At 30.9% G+C, this 20,180-nt stretch overlaps 3 protein-coding genes across 8 annotated transcripts in view; 1 reads left to right on the forward strand and 2 right to left on the reverse strand.

Moving 5' to 3' along the window:
- LOC101504816 (senescence-associated carboxylesterase 101-like) overlaps positions 1–551 on the reverse strand; it is a 4,508-nt gene extending 3,957 nt beyond the window's left edge. For both annotated transcript variants that reach the window (XM_073369194.1, XM_073369193.1), the window contains exons 1-2: positions 428–551; positions 1–313 (exon numbers count right to left, since the gene is read on the reverse strand). In XM_073369194.1, coding sequence (XP_073225295.1) covers positions 1–313; positions 428–444 — 330 coding nt within the window. In that variant the 5' untranslated portion in view covers positions 445–551. The remainder of the gene's footprint in view (positions 314–427) is intronic.
- A 2,160-nt stretch (positions 552–2,711) lies between these two features.
- Positions 2,712–3,655, forward strand: LOC140920527 (uncharacterized). Its single transcript, XM_073368815.1, has 3 exons — positions 2,712–3,210; positions 3,341–3,538; positions 3,639–3,655. Exons 1-3 carry the CDS (start codon positions 2,712–2,714, stop codon positions 3,653–3,655), a joined length of 714 nt encoding a protein of 237 aa, XP_073224916.1.
- Positions 3,656–9,226: 5,571 nt separating this feature from the next.
- On the reverse strand, positions 9,227–16,177 carry LOC101505352 (B3 domain-containing transcription repressor VAL1). 5 transcript variants are annotated; one of them, XM_073369065.1, is made up of 15 exons: positions 16,011–16,177; positions 15,837–15,914; positions 15,542–15,662; positions 14,932–14,970; positions 14,730–14,811; positions 14,536–14,637; positions 13,409–14,073; positions 13,013–13,109; positions 12,712–12,886; positions 12,458–12,534; positions 11,942–12,364; positions 11,745–11,794; positions 10,986–11,099; positions 10,811–10,878; positions 9,227–10,066 (listed from the first exon to the last, which is right to left on the reverse strand). In XM_073369065.1, exons 3-15 carry the CDS (start codon positions 15,637–15,639, stop codon positions 9,375–9,377), a joined length of 2,682 nt encoding a protein of 893 aa, XP_073225166.1. In that variant the 5' UTR covers positions 15,640–15,662; positions 15,837–15,914; positions 16,011–16,177; the 3' UTR covers positions 9,227–9,374. The 5 variants fall into 5 exon arrangements, with proteins under 5 accessions (XP_073225166.1, XP_004500369.1, XP_012571339.1 ...); XM_004500312.4 differs by having other exon boundaries at positions 15,536–15,662; positions 16,011–16,176; XM_012715885.3 differs by having other exon boundaries at positions 15,536–15,662; positions 15,826–15,914; positions 16,011–16,176.
- Between the last annotated feature and the right edge of the window lie 4,003 nt (positions 16,178–20,180).

Genomic DNA, 20,180 nt, shown 5'->3' on the forward strand with positions numbered 1-20,180 from the left:
TGTGACTGCAGTTTGATAAAGAAAGAAAATAGGATTTTTCCTAGAACAAAGAAAGTCAAAGTCAAGGAAATTGTCTTCCCTAAGATCTGAAGAAGAAACCAAATCAGCTTGAAGATTAGAAGAAGAATCTAATGAAGCCTTGAAGGCTAAAATAGTAAAATCAGAACAGGATTGTTGATCAAGTTTCCAAGAAAGTCCAACACCATCATATGAAACGGCGTCGTGTTGATTATGAGATGAGAGAGTACTCCATGATTTATAAAGGATGCGAGAGCTTGTGACAAAAGATGCAACCTCAATTCCACCGCAAAATCTGAACAGGTATCATATCAGCATTAATATTCACAAGTTTAATTTTTATTTATGAATTTAATTTTGAGGTAAAAAATTAAAACAGAAACAAAGGAAGAAGTTAATTATTTCATACAGTTTAGATTGTGCCATGGTGAAGTTGAAATAGAATAACTTGTGATGAGCTGAGGGGAACAAGGGTATTATTATTAGGCGAAGACGCCAACTCTAGTCAACCTCCGTACGAGTATACCTTTTTGTATTAATAGATCTAATTTTCTCTAATGTTACCGACACCCTTCAAAATTATAAAAAAAAATCAAAATATTCAAAATGTCCTTTTATCAATATTACAAATTTATTAACTCATAACTCACATTTATCAGCATTCATCATATCTCATAACTCACATAAAAAAATCATCATACCTCACTAACCATAACTCATAATCATTACAAATTTACATCACTCACTCATAACCTACAACACATCAGTTTGATCATCACATTGTGGTTAAATCTACATAAAAAGGAATGTTTGTTAGTTTGTATTTGAGTTCGTATTTTTTTCTAAATCTGGAGATTTTATGTGAACTCAGTTCACGTACGTTCTGGAGTTACGTTTACGTGAACTGAATTCACGTATGGTTTAAATAAATAAAAATTTCAGAAACTACGCAATTTGAATTCACATAAACGTACGTAAACTCAGATTGCGTAATCAATGGAGTTTGAAAATTCAACCATCAATATGTACGCAATCTGAATTCACGTAAACGTACGTGAACTCAGATTGTGTAATCAATGAAGTTTGAAAATTGAGTCATGTACGTGAATTTCAATTTACGTAGGTTTACGTGAACTGAGTTCACGTACGGTTACTAGATTTCAGATTGTGTAACTATGCGTGAATTAACCTACGTAAATTGAAGTTCATGTATATGTTAAACAAAATATTGAAAATTTTGTTTTCCTTTGTTCTGGATGCAGATAAATGGACAAGAGGGAGACAACAATGATGAAATGTATGAAAGTTTGGAACCTGATTTTGAGGATATGTATGACAGTTTGGAACGTGATTTCGATGAAATGTATGATGATTTTGATGCAATGAATGACGCTATGAACAAGGGAGGTGAAGCTGTTATGGTTGATTTGACTGATGTGTTTAGTACCGGCATGATGTTTGACACGCAAGATGATTTATTAAAATGGGCTAGAAATATTGGAAGGAAAAATGGAATTGTGGTTGTTATTTTTAGATCCGAAACTGTGACAGCACGACTAAGAACAAAACAAAATTAATTCTTGGTTGTGAAAGAAGCGGTAAATATAGACCTTGGAAGAATCATAATCCTACGAGGAATACTTGGAGTAGAAAATGTGAATGTTCATTTAGATTGAGAGGTACACCATCAAATGTTAGTGAGGGATGCTATCTGCATGTAATATGTGGTGTTCATAACCACGAATTGACCAAAAAACTGACTAGTCATGATTTCTTATGCCGATTGTCTCAAGAAGAGAAAGTTGCACTTTGTGATATAACGAAAAATATGATTAAACCAAGAAACACATTGATGACAATAAAGGATCATAATGTTACAAGTTTACAATGCACGTCAAGCATATCATTCATCACTTAGAGGTAATATAACAGAAATGCAACATCTTTTGATATTGATGGAACGCGAAAAATATGTTTATCGATATAAGAAGGTAGAGGGTTCAAATGAGTTGAGGAATATCTTTTGAACTCATCCAGACGCTATCACTCTTGTAAATAATTTTCACATAATATTGATTTTGGATAGCACATACAAGACATGTAGGTATCGAATGTCATTACTTGAAATTATGGGTATTACATCTACTGAAATGACATTTTGTGTGGGATTTGCGTATCTACAGTCTGAGTGTGCTGATAATTTTACATGGGCACTACAAATGTTGAAAGAACAGATTACAGGTGGTGAAATTGAAGTAATTGCTACTGATAGAGATCTTGCTTTGATGAACGCAGTTGAATATATTTTTCCAAAGGTAGTCAATTTATTATGCTTGTTTCATGTATGCAAAAATGTCAAAGCGAAGTGCAAGATGACTGTTTTTCCAAAAAAGAAGCAGGTGCAAATAATGGAGGCATGAGAGGCTCTTGTTTACAATTATGATGAGACTTAGTACTACATGAATTTGGCTAACTTTGAAGGAATTTGTAGTAGCTCTTCTATCTTTAATAATTATGTACATGACCAGTGGTTAATTCCTCACAAGGAAATATTTGTTGAGGCGTGGACAAATAGAGTTATGCATTTTGGGAACACTACAACACAAAGGGTTGAGTCGGCGCATTGGAGTTTGAAACGAATATTACAAAATAGTATTGGTGATATATGCAGTGTTTGAGAAATCATCAATAGCATGATTGTATTACAACACAGTGAGACAATAGCATCATTTGAAAAGAGCATAATTCAAAAGGTTCGTCGACATAGTAACAGATTGTACGCTAATTTGTGTGATGTTGTGTCTAAAAATGCAATAGATCATATTGCGGCAGAGTTTGACCGCGTGAAGTATGTAGGTATAGATAAGTCTGAATGTCGTTGCACAGTTAGGAGAACACATGGTCTACCTTGTGCATGTGGGATAGTCAGGTATAGTATGATCCACCATTCCATTCCGTTAGACGTTATTCATGTTTGGTGGACTAAATTAACTTTTCATGATGATGGATCGGGTAAACCTTCAGAATTATCTGTGAAACATGAAATAGAAGTGATAGTGAAAAAGTTTGATGAACTTGATGTACCTGGAAAAATTGCACTTAAAGGTAAATTACGTGAGATCGCATATCCATCGACTACGTCGATGTGTCCACCTATTGACAAGGTTAAAACAAAGGGTGCACCTAAAAAAGGTAAAAGTAAGGTATCAAAAAGAGATAAATCAACCAAGAGTGATCCATCTTGGTGGGAATATGTGGATGTGTGGTATAAATGCATGTAGTACTGTAACATCTAATAAAATACAACAACCTCGATCATCAGTCAAAAAGCTCACACCTCGACCATCAGTCAACAAAGTTCAACAACCAAGAGTTCTTATCTTCAAGGATTGGTTGCCGGTTGAAATTCACAAATTCATAGATGAAATTCTTGACGTGGGCGAGGATGGTAATTGTAGATATCGTGCAGTTGCAGCTTTACTTGGAATGGGTGAGAACTTTTGGGCATTCATCGTCAAGAGTGTGTGGTAGAGTTTCAAGAATTCATGTCTCATTACGAGATAATATATGGTAGACAAATTTTTGTTTAACAACTTATACACAATGTATATGTTGAACAGGTTGCAACTTTGGATAATTGGATGACACTTCTAGAAATGAGATATGTGATTGCTTCGAAATTTAACTTGGTTTTCGTCGCATTATCACTTAACCAATCACAAACATTTTTTCCACTTAGAAGTCTACCACCAACACCTATTTCAAATCATCGTATGATAGTTATGGTATTTGTTAATAACTGTCATTTTGTGCAAGTATTTAATTTTTCCACTTAGAACACTCATTTTAACCTTTAATGTCATTTTTAATAAATTATAAATTTATTATTTTAAAAGGTTTATTTAAAACCAAATTATCCTATACCACCACCAAATAATTTGTGGAGAAAATATTGCACAGAAGAAGCACATTAGTGGGAATTTATTTACAATGATTGCATTCAACATTGGTTGAAGATATTTCCATGCAATATAGATGAATATGTTGTAAACTGAAAAGTAAACTAGATGGATATGTTATAATGAATATGTTGTAAACTGAAGATATTTTCATGCAGTATAGATATTTCCATGCAGTATTCACAAAAAATATATCAAGCAGTATATATATTTCCAAAAATATTCTAAAAGTACGCAAAATATATCATATTCGAAAAGTAATACCAAAAGTACCAAAATATTACATATCTAAAAGTACCCAAATATTACATATCCATTCCAAAAGTACCATGTTTCAAAATATTATAAATAAATCATAAGTCCGTCTATTTCTTCTACGATATGGTACTATGTTCGTCCAATCTCTAGCACCACTCCTCTGACTTCGCAGCATCAAAATTAACTCATTAACGAGTGGCATGCCACCAGGTAATATCAGTTGCCGACCAATAAACTCTTCAGCAATTTGTATTGCTCGACGCTGCAATCAAAAATAAAGTAAACATTAATAGTAAAAATAAATAAATTATGAATAATTTAAATAATATAAGTATCAATAGTTAAAATAATTTAAATATGAATAGTTAAAAAAAATTAATATACCGTTATGTCAACTGTGTCATCTGCGGGATCGTCGCCATCAGTTGCATGAGTGGCATCATCATCTGCAAGATCAGTAGGTTCTGCATCAGCTTCATGGACTGGTTCTCTACGAATGATGTATGGATGAGAAATTCTGCGAAACCAGTCCATGTAATCATTCGAGCAGACTACATGTCCCTGCGCAACTGTGCCAACATCCACTACATGCACAACATATTGCGTAAATATAATGTCCATTTCATCTGGTGTGATCGTCTCTCTAACGGTGAGCCATGAATGGTTTGGACATGACCGTATTGTCGCAATACTTTGTCTGACAAATGAGCATACATCTTCAGACCCCAACGTATCCACCCTCAAAATAAATATACATCTTCAAAAGGCCGTTTCAGCCGATGCTCCTCATATGGTGTCCAATAGACCTCATCAACGTCAATCTCATCAAGAGCTTTCCTAAATGGAAGAACGAAACCCTTATCCCTTTTAGATTTTCATTTAAGTGCTCTAGGATAGTCTTCAACATAACTAGGAGAAAGTCTACAGCAATCTCTACATAATGTAGAAAAGTGCTCATAGACCCATGTCTCCATATATATAATAACATATCATTAGTTTAGAATCATCAATAATAGAAATTATAAACACAATAAACAATCATACAATTTACCTGTAAAAGTGTTAGATACCCTGAAACAGTTCTGGTTTGATGCATGTTGACTTCTCGAAGATTGTCATATAGGTAAGCAAGAGCAGTTGCACCCCATGCATATCCCCCGCAAGAATTAAGGTCTTGAAATCACTCAAGATAGGCAACACTAACTGCATAGGCACTTTTATCGCTGAAGAGTGTGCAGTCGACCAAAAACAACAGAAATGCTCTCGCATCCATCTGCCAATGCTGCTCACGACAACATTGATGATATACGTTAAGTAACCAACTATACCTAATTGTGGCTGTCTGCGTAACATTAAATTCAGCATAAGCAACATCGTGACTAACTCCAAGAAGCTCTGCCAATATATTTGCACCTTCATCCTTGTTAAATACACTAACGCTGAAGAATGCACCGGTAATGAGAATATGCAACAGAGAGGACACGTCGTCCAAAGTAATCGTCCTTTCTCCAATAGAGAGATGAAAGCTATTGGTGTCACGTTGCCACCTCTCTACGAATGCAGAAATGACTCATTTGTCGATCATTTTGTAGCTGCATTTTAGTAACAAATACAATCCCAAGCTTTTAACCAGTTGCTCAACCTCTTCGTACTCAATAACAGCTTCTTTTAATTTTTTCTCATTGTTAAACACCCTTAATTCTTTGTGATCCTGAAATTAATTAAGTGAAAAAATATAAGTTAAAAATAAATGTTAAAAAAATATAATTTAACTTAATTTGATTGAGAAAATTACCACGCCATCCCAGAGTTGACTCGCCACATGATCGCTGAATGTCCTAAGGACAGAACTATCAACTGGACCACCAGGATATCCATCATCCTGTGGAGGTTCATCTATGTTCATCTATATTAGCTGGTTGAGATTCGAGTTGGGATTCTTCCTGTTGTCGCTGTACACGTCGTCATTGTGCCATTGTAGAAGCAGTTGGCCTAACACGATGACCCTCCGCATTAGAAGTGCCCTCGTTAAGTATAACACGACCCTCTCTATCAGTAAACATAGTGCGCACCATATCTGCAAAACAAAAATCATAAAAAAAAATGTAAACAATAAGCCTACGTGAACTTAGATCTCGTACATGAATTTAATGCCAAGAACTTACGTGAACTGAGTTCACGAGCACGTACGTGAACTAAATTTACGTACATTTACGTGAACTCAGTTCACGTATGTGCTATTATTATATATTATGTGAACTCAGATCACGTAAATGTACGTAAATTCAGTTCACGTACACATTACGTGAACTCAGTTCACGTACGTTATTGAGTTTTGAAAACAGATTCACGTACGTTTCTAGGTTTTTGAAAATGAGTTCACGTACGTTTCTAGGTTTAGGGCAGTGATGGTTTTCTTCATCCTCAAAAATGGAAACTCTTTTCCTTCAATTTTCATACATTGCATTCATAAACAAATAAAACAAAACAACATAACACAAACAAACACAACAAAAACAAAGGTTGATTATTACTTACTTGATTCACAGCAATGATGGTAACTTGATGAACTTGGTTGATGATTGATGAAGATGGTTGAAGAATATGATGATTGATGAAGATGGTGGATGATGATTGACGATGAATATGAAGAAGATGGACAAGATGTTGAATATAGAATGAAGAGGAAGAAGATGAGTTATGAAGAAGATGAAAAAAGAAGATGAGTTATGAAGAAGATGAAATAAAGGGAAGGGTAATTTGGGCATTTTGTTTTTTTTAATATTTGAGGGGTGTAGGTAGTAATTTAGGAGGTGTTGGTAGCAATGATGTCTAAATTTTAACCATAGTTTTATATCTTTACTTATTCGAGGATTTAGTTCTTTTATTTTATTTTCAATTTTTTTAACTAAAAATAAATATGTGATATATTTTAAATAATATGAAATATAATAAGATAATTTTGCATTCATGAAATTTTAATAATAATGTTATAATAATCCTAATTTTAATATCTAATATTATTTATTTTTATAATTTAATTAATAATATATAAATAATTAATTATTTTAAATTATTTTATATTATGAGATTATATGTTACATTATTTAAAATATATCAAATCATTATTTTTTTTAGTTAAAAAATATGAGAGAGATAAAAATTATTGGATTTTAAAATAAAAGAACCAATTTTACAAATAAATAAATTAAAACTGCAATTAAACTTAAATTTAAACGGTGATTTTGGTCAATGAATATCTAAGACATTATTACTATAATTTTTTAATGTATAGAAGTTAAAAACAAACTAACAAAAATTTATTTTATTAATCATGCTCGCGTTGTTAAGTAGTATGTATCATAGTGACTAACGCCTCAAATAATATTGAAAGATCAAATAATTTTTTATTTAAAAATATCATATCTAAGTGGTTTGGACTTTTTTAATAAAAAAAAATATATTTTTTAATTTGAATCATGTTATTTGAATCAAACAAGATGAAATTTGGATATTTTATTAAAATTTATTAGGCCTCATTTATATATCTTTAATGATGTGATGATAAATATAATCGCTTTTATTTTAATTTTTATTCGAAAGAATTCAAATTTTAATTTTATTTTTCTTTAAATGTTTTATTTTTAGAAAAGCTACCGGTAAGTCAATTTGGTTTTGACTTTTTAAAATAATAATCAATAGTTCTATGTATGTAAATATTAGCGTCACGTTGATAAAAAAAAAAAAGTTGTTGTAAGATAACTAATTTTTTTTAATGTAATATTATTTAATTTTTCAATTATATATATTGGTGAGTTTTAAGGTGAACCACTTTTATAAATGGTTTAATGTGATTCAATACTTAAAAAAGAAATTTTAACAACGGTCGATATTACTTTCATAAATAATAGCTCATGATCTAATTGATATTAATTTAATATAAAATATATATTTATTTTTTTGTATTTTTATCGAAATAATATTATATAAATTACTATATTAATTATAAATATAAAGATGATCATTATCTCTACTCTTAAAAGATGATATTTTAGATTGTTGAAGTTTTAAATATTTTTTAAATACCGATTCAGACCATCTATATGTTAGAATTTTTCTTTATTTAAAAATTACTTTAAATGTACGTAAAGGTTAGCAAAAGAAACTCTCAAAATAGGATTCTAATGCCAAAGCCCAACCCACTTCCTCTGAACGAGGCTGATCATTCATTAAAGGAAAACTAAACATTTAGTTTTAATAAATAAAAAAGTATGTATCTGTATTATGAATATTTTGAATAATAATTTCAACTGCATGACTGTGCAGGCATTGAAACTCTCCAAAGAAGGTCTCATTTCGATGATGATCAAGGTATGGAGGTGGACTATGATGGAATAGATGATGATGAAATGGATGTTATGGATAATGGCACAGATGAAGTGCAATCTGAATTCAAAGACAAGGTTTTAGGTGTTTTGAGAGAGGGAGATTTTGAAGAAAAGAAATCATCCAAAGTCTCTCTACAAGATATTCTATACTTTGCTTTTTCTATTTAACAAAGCTGGCCTACACTTCTGATTTGACATTTAGCATTTTCTATGTAACTTTCTTTTTTCACTTTTTAATAGATATAAATATTTCTGAGTTTGATTTTTTTTTCTTTCTAAAGGAGGTTTCATCGTATATGTCTTCATTATTTTTTTCGAGCTCCTTCTTAGGCATCACAATTGGAATTGCAAGGCTTGTTAGGTTTATGTTTATTTTACAATGACTAATCAATACTATTATTTATTTAAAATAAAGAATAATTTTACATATATAGTTTGACATTAAAATTTAAACATTTTTTTCCATTAGAAAAACAGCAAAACAAACATGAACAATTGCAAAGAGACAAATATAATATTAATTGATAAGTACTATCTATATTTTTTCCCATTTTTCATTCTTAAACAAAAATGGCAAACTATTCCAAGAAGGAAAAAATACTATGAAGATAAAAGGAGAACATGTTACATTCTTGACAAGAAATAACTATCTTTGACAACCCTTTTGAAAAAGAGCAAAATATATACTATATGAATACAAGGGAAAAAAAGTATAAAATTCAAAGATCAAACAAAGGAAAAAAATAATTGTCTAAGACATATTGTTTTGACTTTCATTTGAGTTTTTGTATACTTCATCTCTTCTTTCTTTGTTCCAGACAATGGATGCAATGCATCTTTCATCAGATAAGTTTCTCTTACTTTCACCATTAGATTGAGTGAGACCACCATTTTGGTTCATATTTTCAAGATGATGACTGGACATGCTAAGTTTCGCGTTATTATCCACTTGCGAGTCTTCGCGATTGGGATGACAATTCAGGTCTATCTGTCCAGCACTTGACTCGCCAACCTCGGCTTTGCCTCTATTTAGTCCTCCCTCTTTTTCAAAAGAACTTTTTGCTTTATGTCTCGATGCTCCGTTGGTATCTGACTCGTCTCTTTTGCGAATGAGATCTTTCTTGGCGGCAGCATCTGCTTCACGTTCCGATTGGCGTTTCTTCTTACGTAGCATTAGGGTTTTGAACCGACGCTTCACCGTCGTGCACACATTGCATGTACATGTTGGCTTGTGTCTCCCTTTTCCACTTGGGGGCTGAATGCACACGATACAAGAGCAGCCAGGACGGTGTCTGGGATGTTTAGTGGTGGCTCCAGCTGAGGAATCAGCAGGATCGATGAGATTTTCCCCTAAAACTGCTACGCTGGCAAGAGCATCTAAGCCAGAAGGCTCATGTTCTTGGATCAACTTGCTGTTTTCTACAATTCGCCGCTTCTTAAAATCTGTGAAATACCAAATGCAGCAGAAGGATTCAGCAATTATTATGAAGGTGAGTCTTCTACAGTTACAATATGGTGCAGTTGTAGTATGGTGCAACAGTTGTATAGATCGGTAGATTTAGATAGTTAAACTTTCTCTCTCTAAATCTTACAGTCCCTAAACCCGTTACACCATACTGCAGCGTAGCTGTAGAGGATCCAATTTTGATAACAGCAAAAAATGACTCTTTGGGCTTTAAAAGTAGAATAGCACTCTAACAAGCAATGGAGATTTCCACCACCAAAATTAGTAACTATAAACATGTTAACTTAGTTGTGTTAAATGAAACACTTCATTTAGTGCATGTACAAATTTATATTTAAAAGCCAAGAAACTTCCGTGCTAAATTACACATAAGCCAACATGCTTTGGGAATCTAAGCAAAGAAATTGACAAGCACTATATGAATGATGATGCTAACACAATTTCACCACATCCAGATAATTTTATGAATGCAAAACTTGCATGGATGCATCACGCATTATAAAGATTCAATCAATTGTACAGAAAAAGCAACATTGGCTTTGACCAAATCTCAAACATGACTTATGTGCGTTGACACTTCACATTAAAGGCATGTCCGGAGTCCGACATCGACACATACATTCAATTATTCCACCCTCTCAAATTATTATCAGTGTCTATGTAAGTGCTTCCTAGAACATGACACATACAAAGCTTTTCTAAAACAGACAGCAGAATAATACCTTTGCTGGTTTTCAAAAGATTTTCTAATTCTCTTGGGCTCAGCTCATCTGGTGCAGAACATGAAGATCTGAAAAAACAATGTCCACAAAAAAAAAATTGAAAAATGTTGTCACTATCTCATGATGAAGAAGTGGTCTAAATTCCAAAAAAGTAGTAATGATAATAATAAACCACCTGCTTGTATCCCAAACATTTTCAGAACATGACCACTTGGGAGGAAGAAGAACATCAACTGGCAACTTCCTCCATTTAGAGCAATCATCACATTGAGCCCATTGTTCCTTCCCCCTGGATGAAATAGTTAACATATTCAGAGGACAAGTTTAAAACTTACTGACCACATCAATATGACAAGTCAAAATAAGACCAAAAGGGTGATTGAAAGAGCTTATTCAACTTATCTTACCCATTAACTGTTTTTAGATTATTTTAGAAAGTTCCCTATAAATATGAGCTTGTTTGGATTGACTTATTTGAGTTTTTCTATTGGCAGAAGCACTTGTGAGAGACTTTGTTTAGGACAGCTTATACTGTTTTCAGCTTATTCTCATAAGCTCTCTAAGATAGCTTATGAAAGCAGCTTATAGCTTATATGAAAACAATTTGACTTTATTTTATCTTTTGCTATAGAAATAACTTATACATAAACCCATATATGTTAAGCTCTAATTAAGTTGTTCATTCAAACAGAATCATTGTAGCTTATACTTATACAGAGTTTCTTGCCATTTTCTCTTCAATTGTAGAAACAACTTTTACATAAGCATTCAACCAATAAACACTTATTTGATAAGAATGTAATTAAGTTGTTTACTCAAACGCCCAGCTAATGCCTACTTTTGATATTCTAGTGACAACAAACAGGCATCCTGGAAAATACCGAACTGTTGTCAGCTGTTCAAAGAAATTTTAAGGTTTTCTTTGGACTCTTACCCAGATGAACTGCCGCTGAATATTGTTCTCTTTCCAAAAACCGGGGGTTCCTGTATGAAATGAAGCACGGTTGTCACATAGATTAGCCAGGTAACATAAATTATAACATGATCCTCCAAACTATATCAGTCCATACTCACACCACACAATAGATAATGTACAAAATAAAACATGGATTTTGACATTATCACACTTACATCATATTCTTCAAATACTTGATCCTCAATCATGACAATACTTGGCTTGACACTAGGTGGCGGACGAAGCAAGTCCTGCGCTTCTTCCCATGTAAGTGTCAACTCCATAGCATCATCATTGCCAATGATCAATCTCTTACTTTTAAGGCCAATATTTCGAGTCCTCTTCTTCTCTAAAGCCGAAATTTTTTGATCCAGTGAGTTATTGTTTGTCATGTCGCCATTTTCAGTTTTAAGCAAACTAGCAGCTCCGGTACCCAAATGCATAGGTTCTGGATGTCCATTTAAGTGAAGTTCACCGTTCCCTTTTGTTGGACGGAGTAGATCGGCACAATTACTTTCGGACGGAAGATTCTCAGGTCCACCAGAAAAGGTGGCTCCCTTGGCTGAAATGCCATTAGAATGTGCAGATGTAGAAGCATCCTGTTTAAAGAGTAACGTTAATCATATTCACCAACCAAAGAAAAAATAAATAAATAAAATGTATAATGGAAAATGGAAAATTTTGAGACCAACCTGTGCATCTATAGAATTTGTTGCCTTTCTGAAACCCATAACAAGTTTTTCCCCAGGATCTATCCGACTAAATGTGACTGCCAAATCAATATCGTGTAAAAGAATAATTACTTTGAATTTGCAATGCAGTTTAGCCTGTCGACTAAGACTATATTAACTTTGACTCTACATAGTAATCGATAAATAATATGCAACAGAGCGAAATTGTAATAGAATAAGTTTGTGCAAGTTTAGTTCCCCGGATTGATGCATACCAGTATCACCAGCGCGTAAATCCATGGACTGTATGCAAGGAGTCACACCCTCCAATACATACATCCTGCTGTTGTTATTAGGCCAAAATCTGAACTGAAAAGTCCATTCATTCCCCTTCACGTCTTGGACACGCAAAGGAAGACCTTCAGAATGTGAAATAGGAGGAAAATAAGCCTGCAATTCATATGCAAGTTTCTAAGGTGTCCAAATAAGCCTTCAAAAGAAAGAGTACAGAAAACATTTCCAGACTCATTCAGAAATAGAGAACAAGGAATTGAAGAAATAAAAGTATAAACAAACCTCAGCACAGGCTTTTGGGAGAACTAGCCGACCAATCCGACCTGCATCACTGGCACTTAACACTTTCTCAAACAATGGCACTACAGTGGACTTCAAACTGTTATCATTACATTAAGGGAATCTTCCGATAAACCAGCTACATATTTTTACTATAAATGTTCAACAACAAAAACCAAAAGAGAAAAGACAAAATGGAACATGCATCAACAATGTAAACTAGTTTTACACTGACGTCCAATGAGAATTCAGCATTGTGGTTATTTTGAAGTTTTGGTTACAAAGTGAGTTTACGTGGCAATATCGCGAGTTCTCATTGAATGTTAATGTAAAAATATTTTACAGCGATAGTACATCTCCATTAAACTTAATATAAAATCTTATAAATATATAGGATACTCTCCAGACAATCGCTCGAGCTCCTGATCAGTAATCCTAGGCCAGTATCTAGGAAGTAATTGACTCTTGCCCCTCCCGTCAGCAGGAGGCCGAGCAATACGTGATTGAGAAACCATCCCTTTTTCAGTTTCGACATTCATGGTAAGACCAGTCTTCAACAATTTAGGCAATATAGGGCGAGATCTCGGCCCTTGATGAAAGGGAGGAGTTATTTTTCCCTCAAGTCTTCCTTCTATATTCTCTCCAGTAGAAGGTGGGAAAAAGTTGCTCCCCGATGGATTTCCCAAACACATATTCAAAGACGGCTTCACGTTTGATTCATGCATGTTTTTAATCTCCCATGTTGGTAGATTATTTTCTAATGTAGCAAAAGTTAATGACTGAACAGATGGTTTCATCGTATTTGAAAATCCAGCATCCCCTTCCCTGAATGAATGCTTAACTTCTTGATTGTTTTTCCCGTTACATGAAATCACACCATCTCTCGGAGGATGATTTGAGCGGATGGATTCACTAGCTTCAACAACTCTGCATAGTTGCATGAGTTTTCCTTCATCAACATTGTTACCGACAAACATTCTGCCATCAAAATGAGCAGAATGCATATCCCTTGCATTATTTTGGGTCAATGAAACAGACCAGTTAGGATTTTCGGTGTTCCTCATCTGCAAAATATTATCAAATAAAAGAAACCTATGAAATTGTATCTTAGAATCGAACAACATAATATCACAACAAAGTATGGCCTCTTCAAAAATTATTGCTGATTACATATGTCAAATAACTGCAATAACAGAAATAGAAACAAAAAAAGTAGGAAAAAAATAATGTGGTGAAAATAATACTTTTATGTAATCCTCTACTTATATATTGCTAGCAACCAGAAAGAATAACATATAACTAAAATCACTAAAATAGTAACAAAAGGCTAAACCTAGTGACCAATATTGTATTCAATAATGTGATTAAAATTTAGTCATTTTGACATGAAGGAGTAAACAAGAGACTCCAGAACAAGATTTAGCTACAAACAAGAAAGAACGAAACTATTTGCATTGAACAAAAATTAACCATACGTTACAAATGTGAAACATAATTAAAGAGGAAAATATCAAGATTAAACTTACCATATTAAGTTGGGGACTATTTACACAGCTAACACAACCTATACCGCCAAAGTCGAGATACTCGAACAAAGATCTGGATACTACACATCCACAGTGGATAGGCTGCGAAACCAAGTCAAACATATTTCAATGACTTAAAGAGACAAAGAGAAAGTCTACACATAATTTAAATGAAAAAAAAATCATCACTTTACCTTGTTGCAAAAGTTACACTCACGCCAACCGGTTTGTTGGCGATGGAATTTATTACAGAAAACTGTATTCTCAAAGGCAGATCTAGAGAACATGGAGTGAAAATAAAGAATTAATAGATGAAGCATTTATAGAATTGTTTTGGTAAAAAAGGCAACATATTTGCCACATTGGCATCTAAAATTTGCATATTGTTATACTTACAATGAGTCCATGATGTCACACTTCCATTCCTCCATAAATCTAATGACAGAAAGAAACCAAAATTTTAGTCAACAAAATATATGATATATGAAATAAAAATGAAACACAGAAATTAAAAATTTATTACAAACAAATAAAAATACTTATATATCCCCCAGAAAAACCCTGCTAATTCAGTCATTAGAAAAATTTCCAAAATTAGCAACATTGATCCTCATCATCAAACAACAATAATCCAAAATTAGTATAAATATTCTTCTTTGAATTATGTACTTAATATATTATTGACGGAAAATGTACTTACAAAAAAAAACTGTTAAGAGACAAAAAAGTGGCCTGTTTTGTTATAATAGGCGCACACAAACACAAAACCAGAAAATCTAGGAAAGTTAAACAAGAATTTAGTTTTACCGTACATATCCCAATTGAGATTAATAGATTATCAAAAACCCAAACAAAACTGAGATTTAAAACACAAAATCAGTGAACAAACGAACATGGAAAAAAAAAACATAAACCCCAAAAGTGAAACTATTCTCACAGAATCCAATCACTCCAAAATCGATGAATAGATGAAATTCAAAGAAAAAGGATTAAAATTTACCCGCACTTGAAGCAAAGTTGAACGAATCCACCAGATCGTAGAGGCCAACCCTTCTTCCATTCATGAACACACGAACCATTTACGATGCCAATGTCAGAACCCATAAATCCAAATTCCAAAATTTCAACTGCCAAATAAACAAAATCAAAATCAAATCAAAATCCCTTTGACCCAGAATTCATAAAGTTATTAATACCTCACATCCATGCATAAAGTTTCAAAATTTACATAAAAAACAACAAAGGGGCAAAAAAAAAAACAAATCCAAAAAAAGAAACGACGAAGACAACCTTTGACTTACCCCCAAAAGAAAACCTAGTAATGGGTCGTTAACATGAAGTAAAAAGAACCCAAATTTGGTCTAGTTGATGTCAAATCTCTACATCCATAATAAACATCATATGTTACATGAGCAATGAGGTGAAGAAGAAACATAGAATGAAAAATAACAGAGACAAAGGTAATGGGAATTGACCTGGGTTTTAGAGAGAGAAAACGTGTGTGAAGAGAGAAAGAAAGAGAGAGAGAGAGAGAGAGGAGAGAGAGTGTGTGTGAGTGCATGCAAAGCAACAGATGCATAAAATGCATGCACGACAGACTTGAAGACACACCCCACCGCTAACCTTAACTCACGCACATAACATAACATAACAAGTCGTTTAATTTTCTTTACTTTGAGGAGGACGGTGATAAAATTACCCGCGGGTTATGTATTGTTTCTATGTGACTATGGCTTCGACTCATTGGGATTATTAGGTGAAACATGTCACCCGTGCTTGCTTGCTTTGCACATGTAGGAAGTTGGCATTTTAAAACTAAACAAGGGGTTTGAGAATATATTATATTTTTTTTATATATATTCGACATTAATATTAATAATAGTAGTATATATGAGGGATTATTTATGATAGCAATGGAACAAAAAGGTTTTAGTTGTGAAATTTAATGCTATTACTATTTCATTCACGTGGCTTATGTTTTTTATACAAGTCTTTTTATTTGAGTTACTTTAGAATAAAATACTAATATTAAAAATATAGGTAAATTGTACTTCTACGATTTTTTAAATTAATTTTAAATAATATTTTAGTTTTTATTTTTATTTTTTCAATTTAGTCTTTTATTTAGTTTTAAGTAAATAATTTGATCTTTTATGTTTTAAAATGCTAACAATGTTATCATTTATTTATAAAAATTCATCAAAATTTTCAAACAAAACTCATAAAATTAATTATCATTTTCAATATAATACAAATTTCATCAAATTTATCACTCAAATCTTCAAGTAAATTCATATTTTCATTCTTTATATTTTCAAATTTTTGTAATAAAATTAAATAAATAACCAAATTGGATGAAAAAAAAATGAAGTGTTATCTGAAATTAAGTTAAAGAACCGCGGGAATAATTGTGTCTAAAATATATTATCAATTACATATATAATATTATGAAAAGAATTTAATTATTGTGTTTTTAATTCGCTAAATGTTGTAATAACACATGATTGAATTATGGTCGTTTATGAGAATTTAGATGTCTTATGCGAAGTTTAAATTTGATGTCCTATTTTTTTTATATAAGTTGAAACTTATAAAAAACCTAAATTGGATGTCATGTGTGAAATTTAAACTTGATATCCTATTTTTTTTATAAATTTTAATTTTGTATAGAACACCTAAATTCTCATGGACAATCATATTTTTTGAAAAAAAGTTTTTCTATTGGTCTACTAGACTATTAAGACGTAGATGTAAAAAATGTCTAACATTATTTTATTGCTAAAAGAGTCCAATATATTTTGTACATATTCAACCAAAAGAGTAAAACAAATTATAAATTTAGAATTTTGAAGCTAGTATGTGAAGAAAAAACATTGAATCATTCAAACTTTTGACATTTTTTATTATATAATTTCTTTATACAATATTTTTTAGATCTGAATGCACTTTTGATCTCCTTATTTTGCTCAAAATAAATATTTAGTCTCTCACTTCTAAAATATGTTTGTCTCTCTGTTAACTAAATGTTTGGGGATTTTGACCCCACCATTTTTATGATTTAACACTCTCATTAATGACACACATAACACTTAGATAACATTTGTGAGTTGGATAAAATGTTTTTTATGTTTTTATTATAATTAATTATATTTATGTATTAAAATATTAAAAATAAATGTATTCTATATATTAAAATATTTAACTAAAATATTTAAAAATTATTTTTTATTTTTTAATAATTTAAAATTTTTATATAAAATAGTTAAAATTTTGTTTTTTATTTTTAATAATACTTAATATTTATTTTTTTATACATTAAAATATTAAAAATAAATTTATTTTATTTTATTTCTAAATTAAATATTTAAGTATAAAACTTATTTATTTTAATTTTAATATTTTATATATATATATATTATAATAATAATAAAATCAATTCTAAAACAAATATCTAGATATTTTTATAAAAATCATTATTACGTCTGTCACCTCACATCACACCACAAACCACTTTTTCAGAAAAATATCTACTCTCGCCGCAATTCAATCGACAAATGAATTTTTCTAAAAAATGCAGCATCTCAGAATTTTTTTTTCTTCGACAAAAGATTCACCGTAATTAATCTAAATTATTTATCGACAAATAATTTTAATCGGGTCTCCAAAAAGATATTTTTAGCATTTAGCTCACAAAATGCCATAAAATTAGCTAAAAAGCCTCAGAAGTTCAACACAAAATTCCCCAAAATACATAAATTAGAATTTAAAATTAAGGGTCTTACACAACATCTCTAATACATTATTTCTAGGAGTCATGTGTATGGATACAAATATACAAAATTGTTTTTATGCTTGTTTCTAGGATAAGTTTGTGATGCAAATAATCACTAGTATCACTTCTTAAAATATAAATTTCTAAATATTTTTAATAGATTTTTTAAATTATTAAAAAAAGTTAAATAAAATAAATTAATATTAAAAAATTTATTTAAATGTTTAAATTTTTAATATATATAAAAATAAAATAAATTTATTTTCAATATTTAATATATAAATAAAATTATCTAGAACAATAATAACATGAAAAATATTTTACCAAAAATAAAAATCTTACTAAGTATGATGTTATTAATGAGAGTGTCTTATTTTTAAAAATAGTAGGGGACCAAAATATCTCAACAACTAGTTAGTAGTGACCAAAAAACTAGTTTTATAAAAGAGAAAGACTAAAGAAAATTTTACCCCATTCCCCACACTTAAACTCTTGCCTCCATATTTAATACAAACTAATTATTTTATCTTTTTTTTTAAATAACTTTTTTCTACTCCACTAAATTCAACTTGGATTCTAAAAAGCTTACAAAAAAAATAAAATTCAAAACACATGTGTTTAGTGATTTATGGTACATTAGTGGTGTCATATGATTGTTGATCCACGATCCTCTAAGGAGAGGAGACGATACTTCGGAATCATGAGCACTAGTATGTAGATATTGTATTAGGGCGCTTCAACAACGAGTCAAGATGTGTTGCTATGATGAATATGCATTATATTATGTGTTGTTTTATGATTTTATTACTAAGTGTTATTTATTATTTTTGGTTGGTGACCATTTCCCATTGTATTTAATTTGAAGCAAATTTATATTGAAATAAAGATGTTCGATCTTAAAAGTTTTTGTTTACCTTGTAAACATGTTGTGGCTTAATTTATTTTAAAGGACTTTTAAGAGATGTCTTGTTTAAAAAAATATCGTGAAACAGAGTGTTACATTAGACAAACATTGCAAGGCAAAGTCAATACATCATTGCAACGAAATCACCTACACATGCACAATTAAATCTCATACAATATGTATCTTTCATCTCTGCTAATTCCCAATATAGTAGTTTTGTGACGACTAACCCTTAGAGAAACAAGTTATAAATGATACTTATAATCAGACTAATTTTTATTAATATAAATTATGAATAAATTTGATTATTTAAAGTGTCATTGATCTCAACATTTTAAATAACTAATGTATGTTATTTCCTTTTTGTTTCTTTAATTTATATTTTATATAGATAAGTATTGTTGTGATTTTTTTTGTATCAGTCAAGTCTAATATATTAATTTATAAAATACATTTTATTTTTTATCTTTATATTTGCCTCACTCATAAAATTATGACTATATTTGCCATTGGAAAAATATAAAAATAAGAGATATTAAAGAGATAAAAAAAACTACATTATTGTTATTTGATTTGAATAATTTTAATTTTTTGGGTAATCAATTTTTTTAAATCAAATAAATTTAATTTTCAATTTTTGTTCTCGTAAACCATGTATTTTTTTTTTAATTCTTTTTCATATTATGGTGCTCATATTTTTAATTTTGAAAATAGAATAAAATTTTAAAATTTGATCATATTTCCACAAATCACACACACAATAAAAAAAATAAAATAAAAAAAGAGCTGTGGTAATCTTAAATTTAGTAATGAGATAAGTAAATTCGATCAAAGATTTTTACTACGAGAAATAAAGTTAGGATTCCATTTGGAATTTTACTTTTAACTTAGAATAAATTTACTCTTAGTTTTAAACTTACTAAAATATTGAGAATTTTTGCTTTTAATTCTAAAATATAAGAGTTACAA

The sequence above is a fragment of the Cicer arietinum genome, chromosome 5 (assembly GCF_000331145.2).
Source record: "Cicer arietinum cultivar CDC Frontier isolate Library 1 chromosome 5, Cicar.CDCFrontier_v2.0, whole genome shotgun sequence".
In the NCBI taxonomy this organism is placed as follows: Eukaryota; Viridiplantae; Streptophyta; class Magnoliopsida; order Fabales; family Fabaceae; genus Cicer; species Cicer arietinum.

Coding starts and splice junctions, on each gene's coding strand:
- LOC140920527 (XM_073368815.1), top strand. CDS start 2,712: ATGATTGTATTACAACACAGTGAGACAATAGCATCATTTGAAAAGAGC. Junction 3,211..3,340: donor AAAGGGTGCACCTAAAAAAG/GTAAAAGTAAGG, acceptor CTCGATCATCAG/TCAAAAAGCTCACACCTCGA.
- LOC101505352 (XM_004500312.4), bottom strand. CDS start 15,639: ATGGGTTCTGACATTGGCATCGTAAATGGTTCGTGTGTTCATGAATGG. Junction 13,110..13,408: donor CTCGAGCGATTGTCTGGAGA/GTATCCTATATA, acceptor TAATGATAACAG/TTTGAAGTCCACTGTAGTGC. Junction 12,365..12,457: donor CAAATTCTATAGATGCACAG/GTTGGTCTCAAA, acceptor CTCTTTAAACAG/GATGCTTCTACATCTGCACA.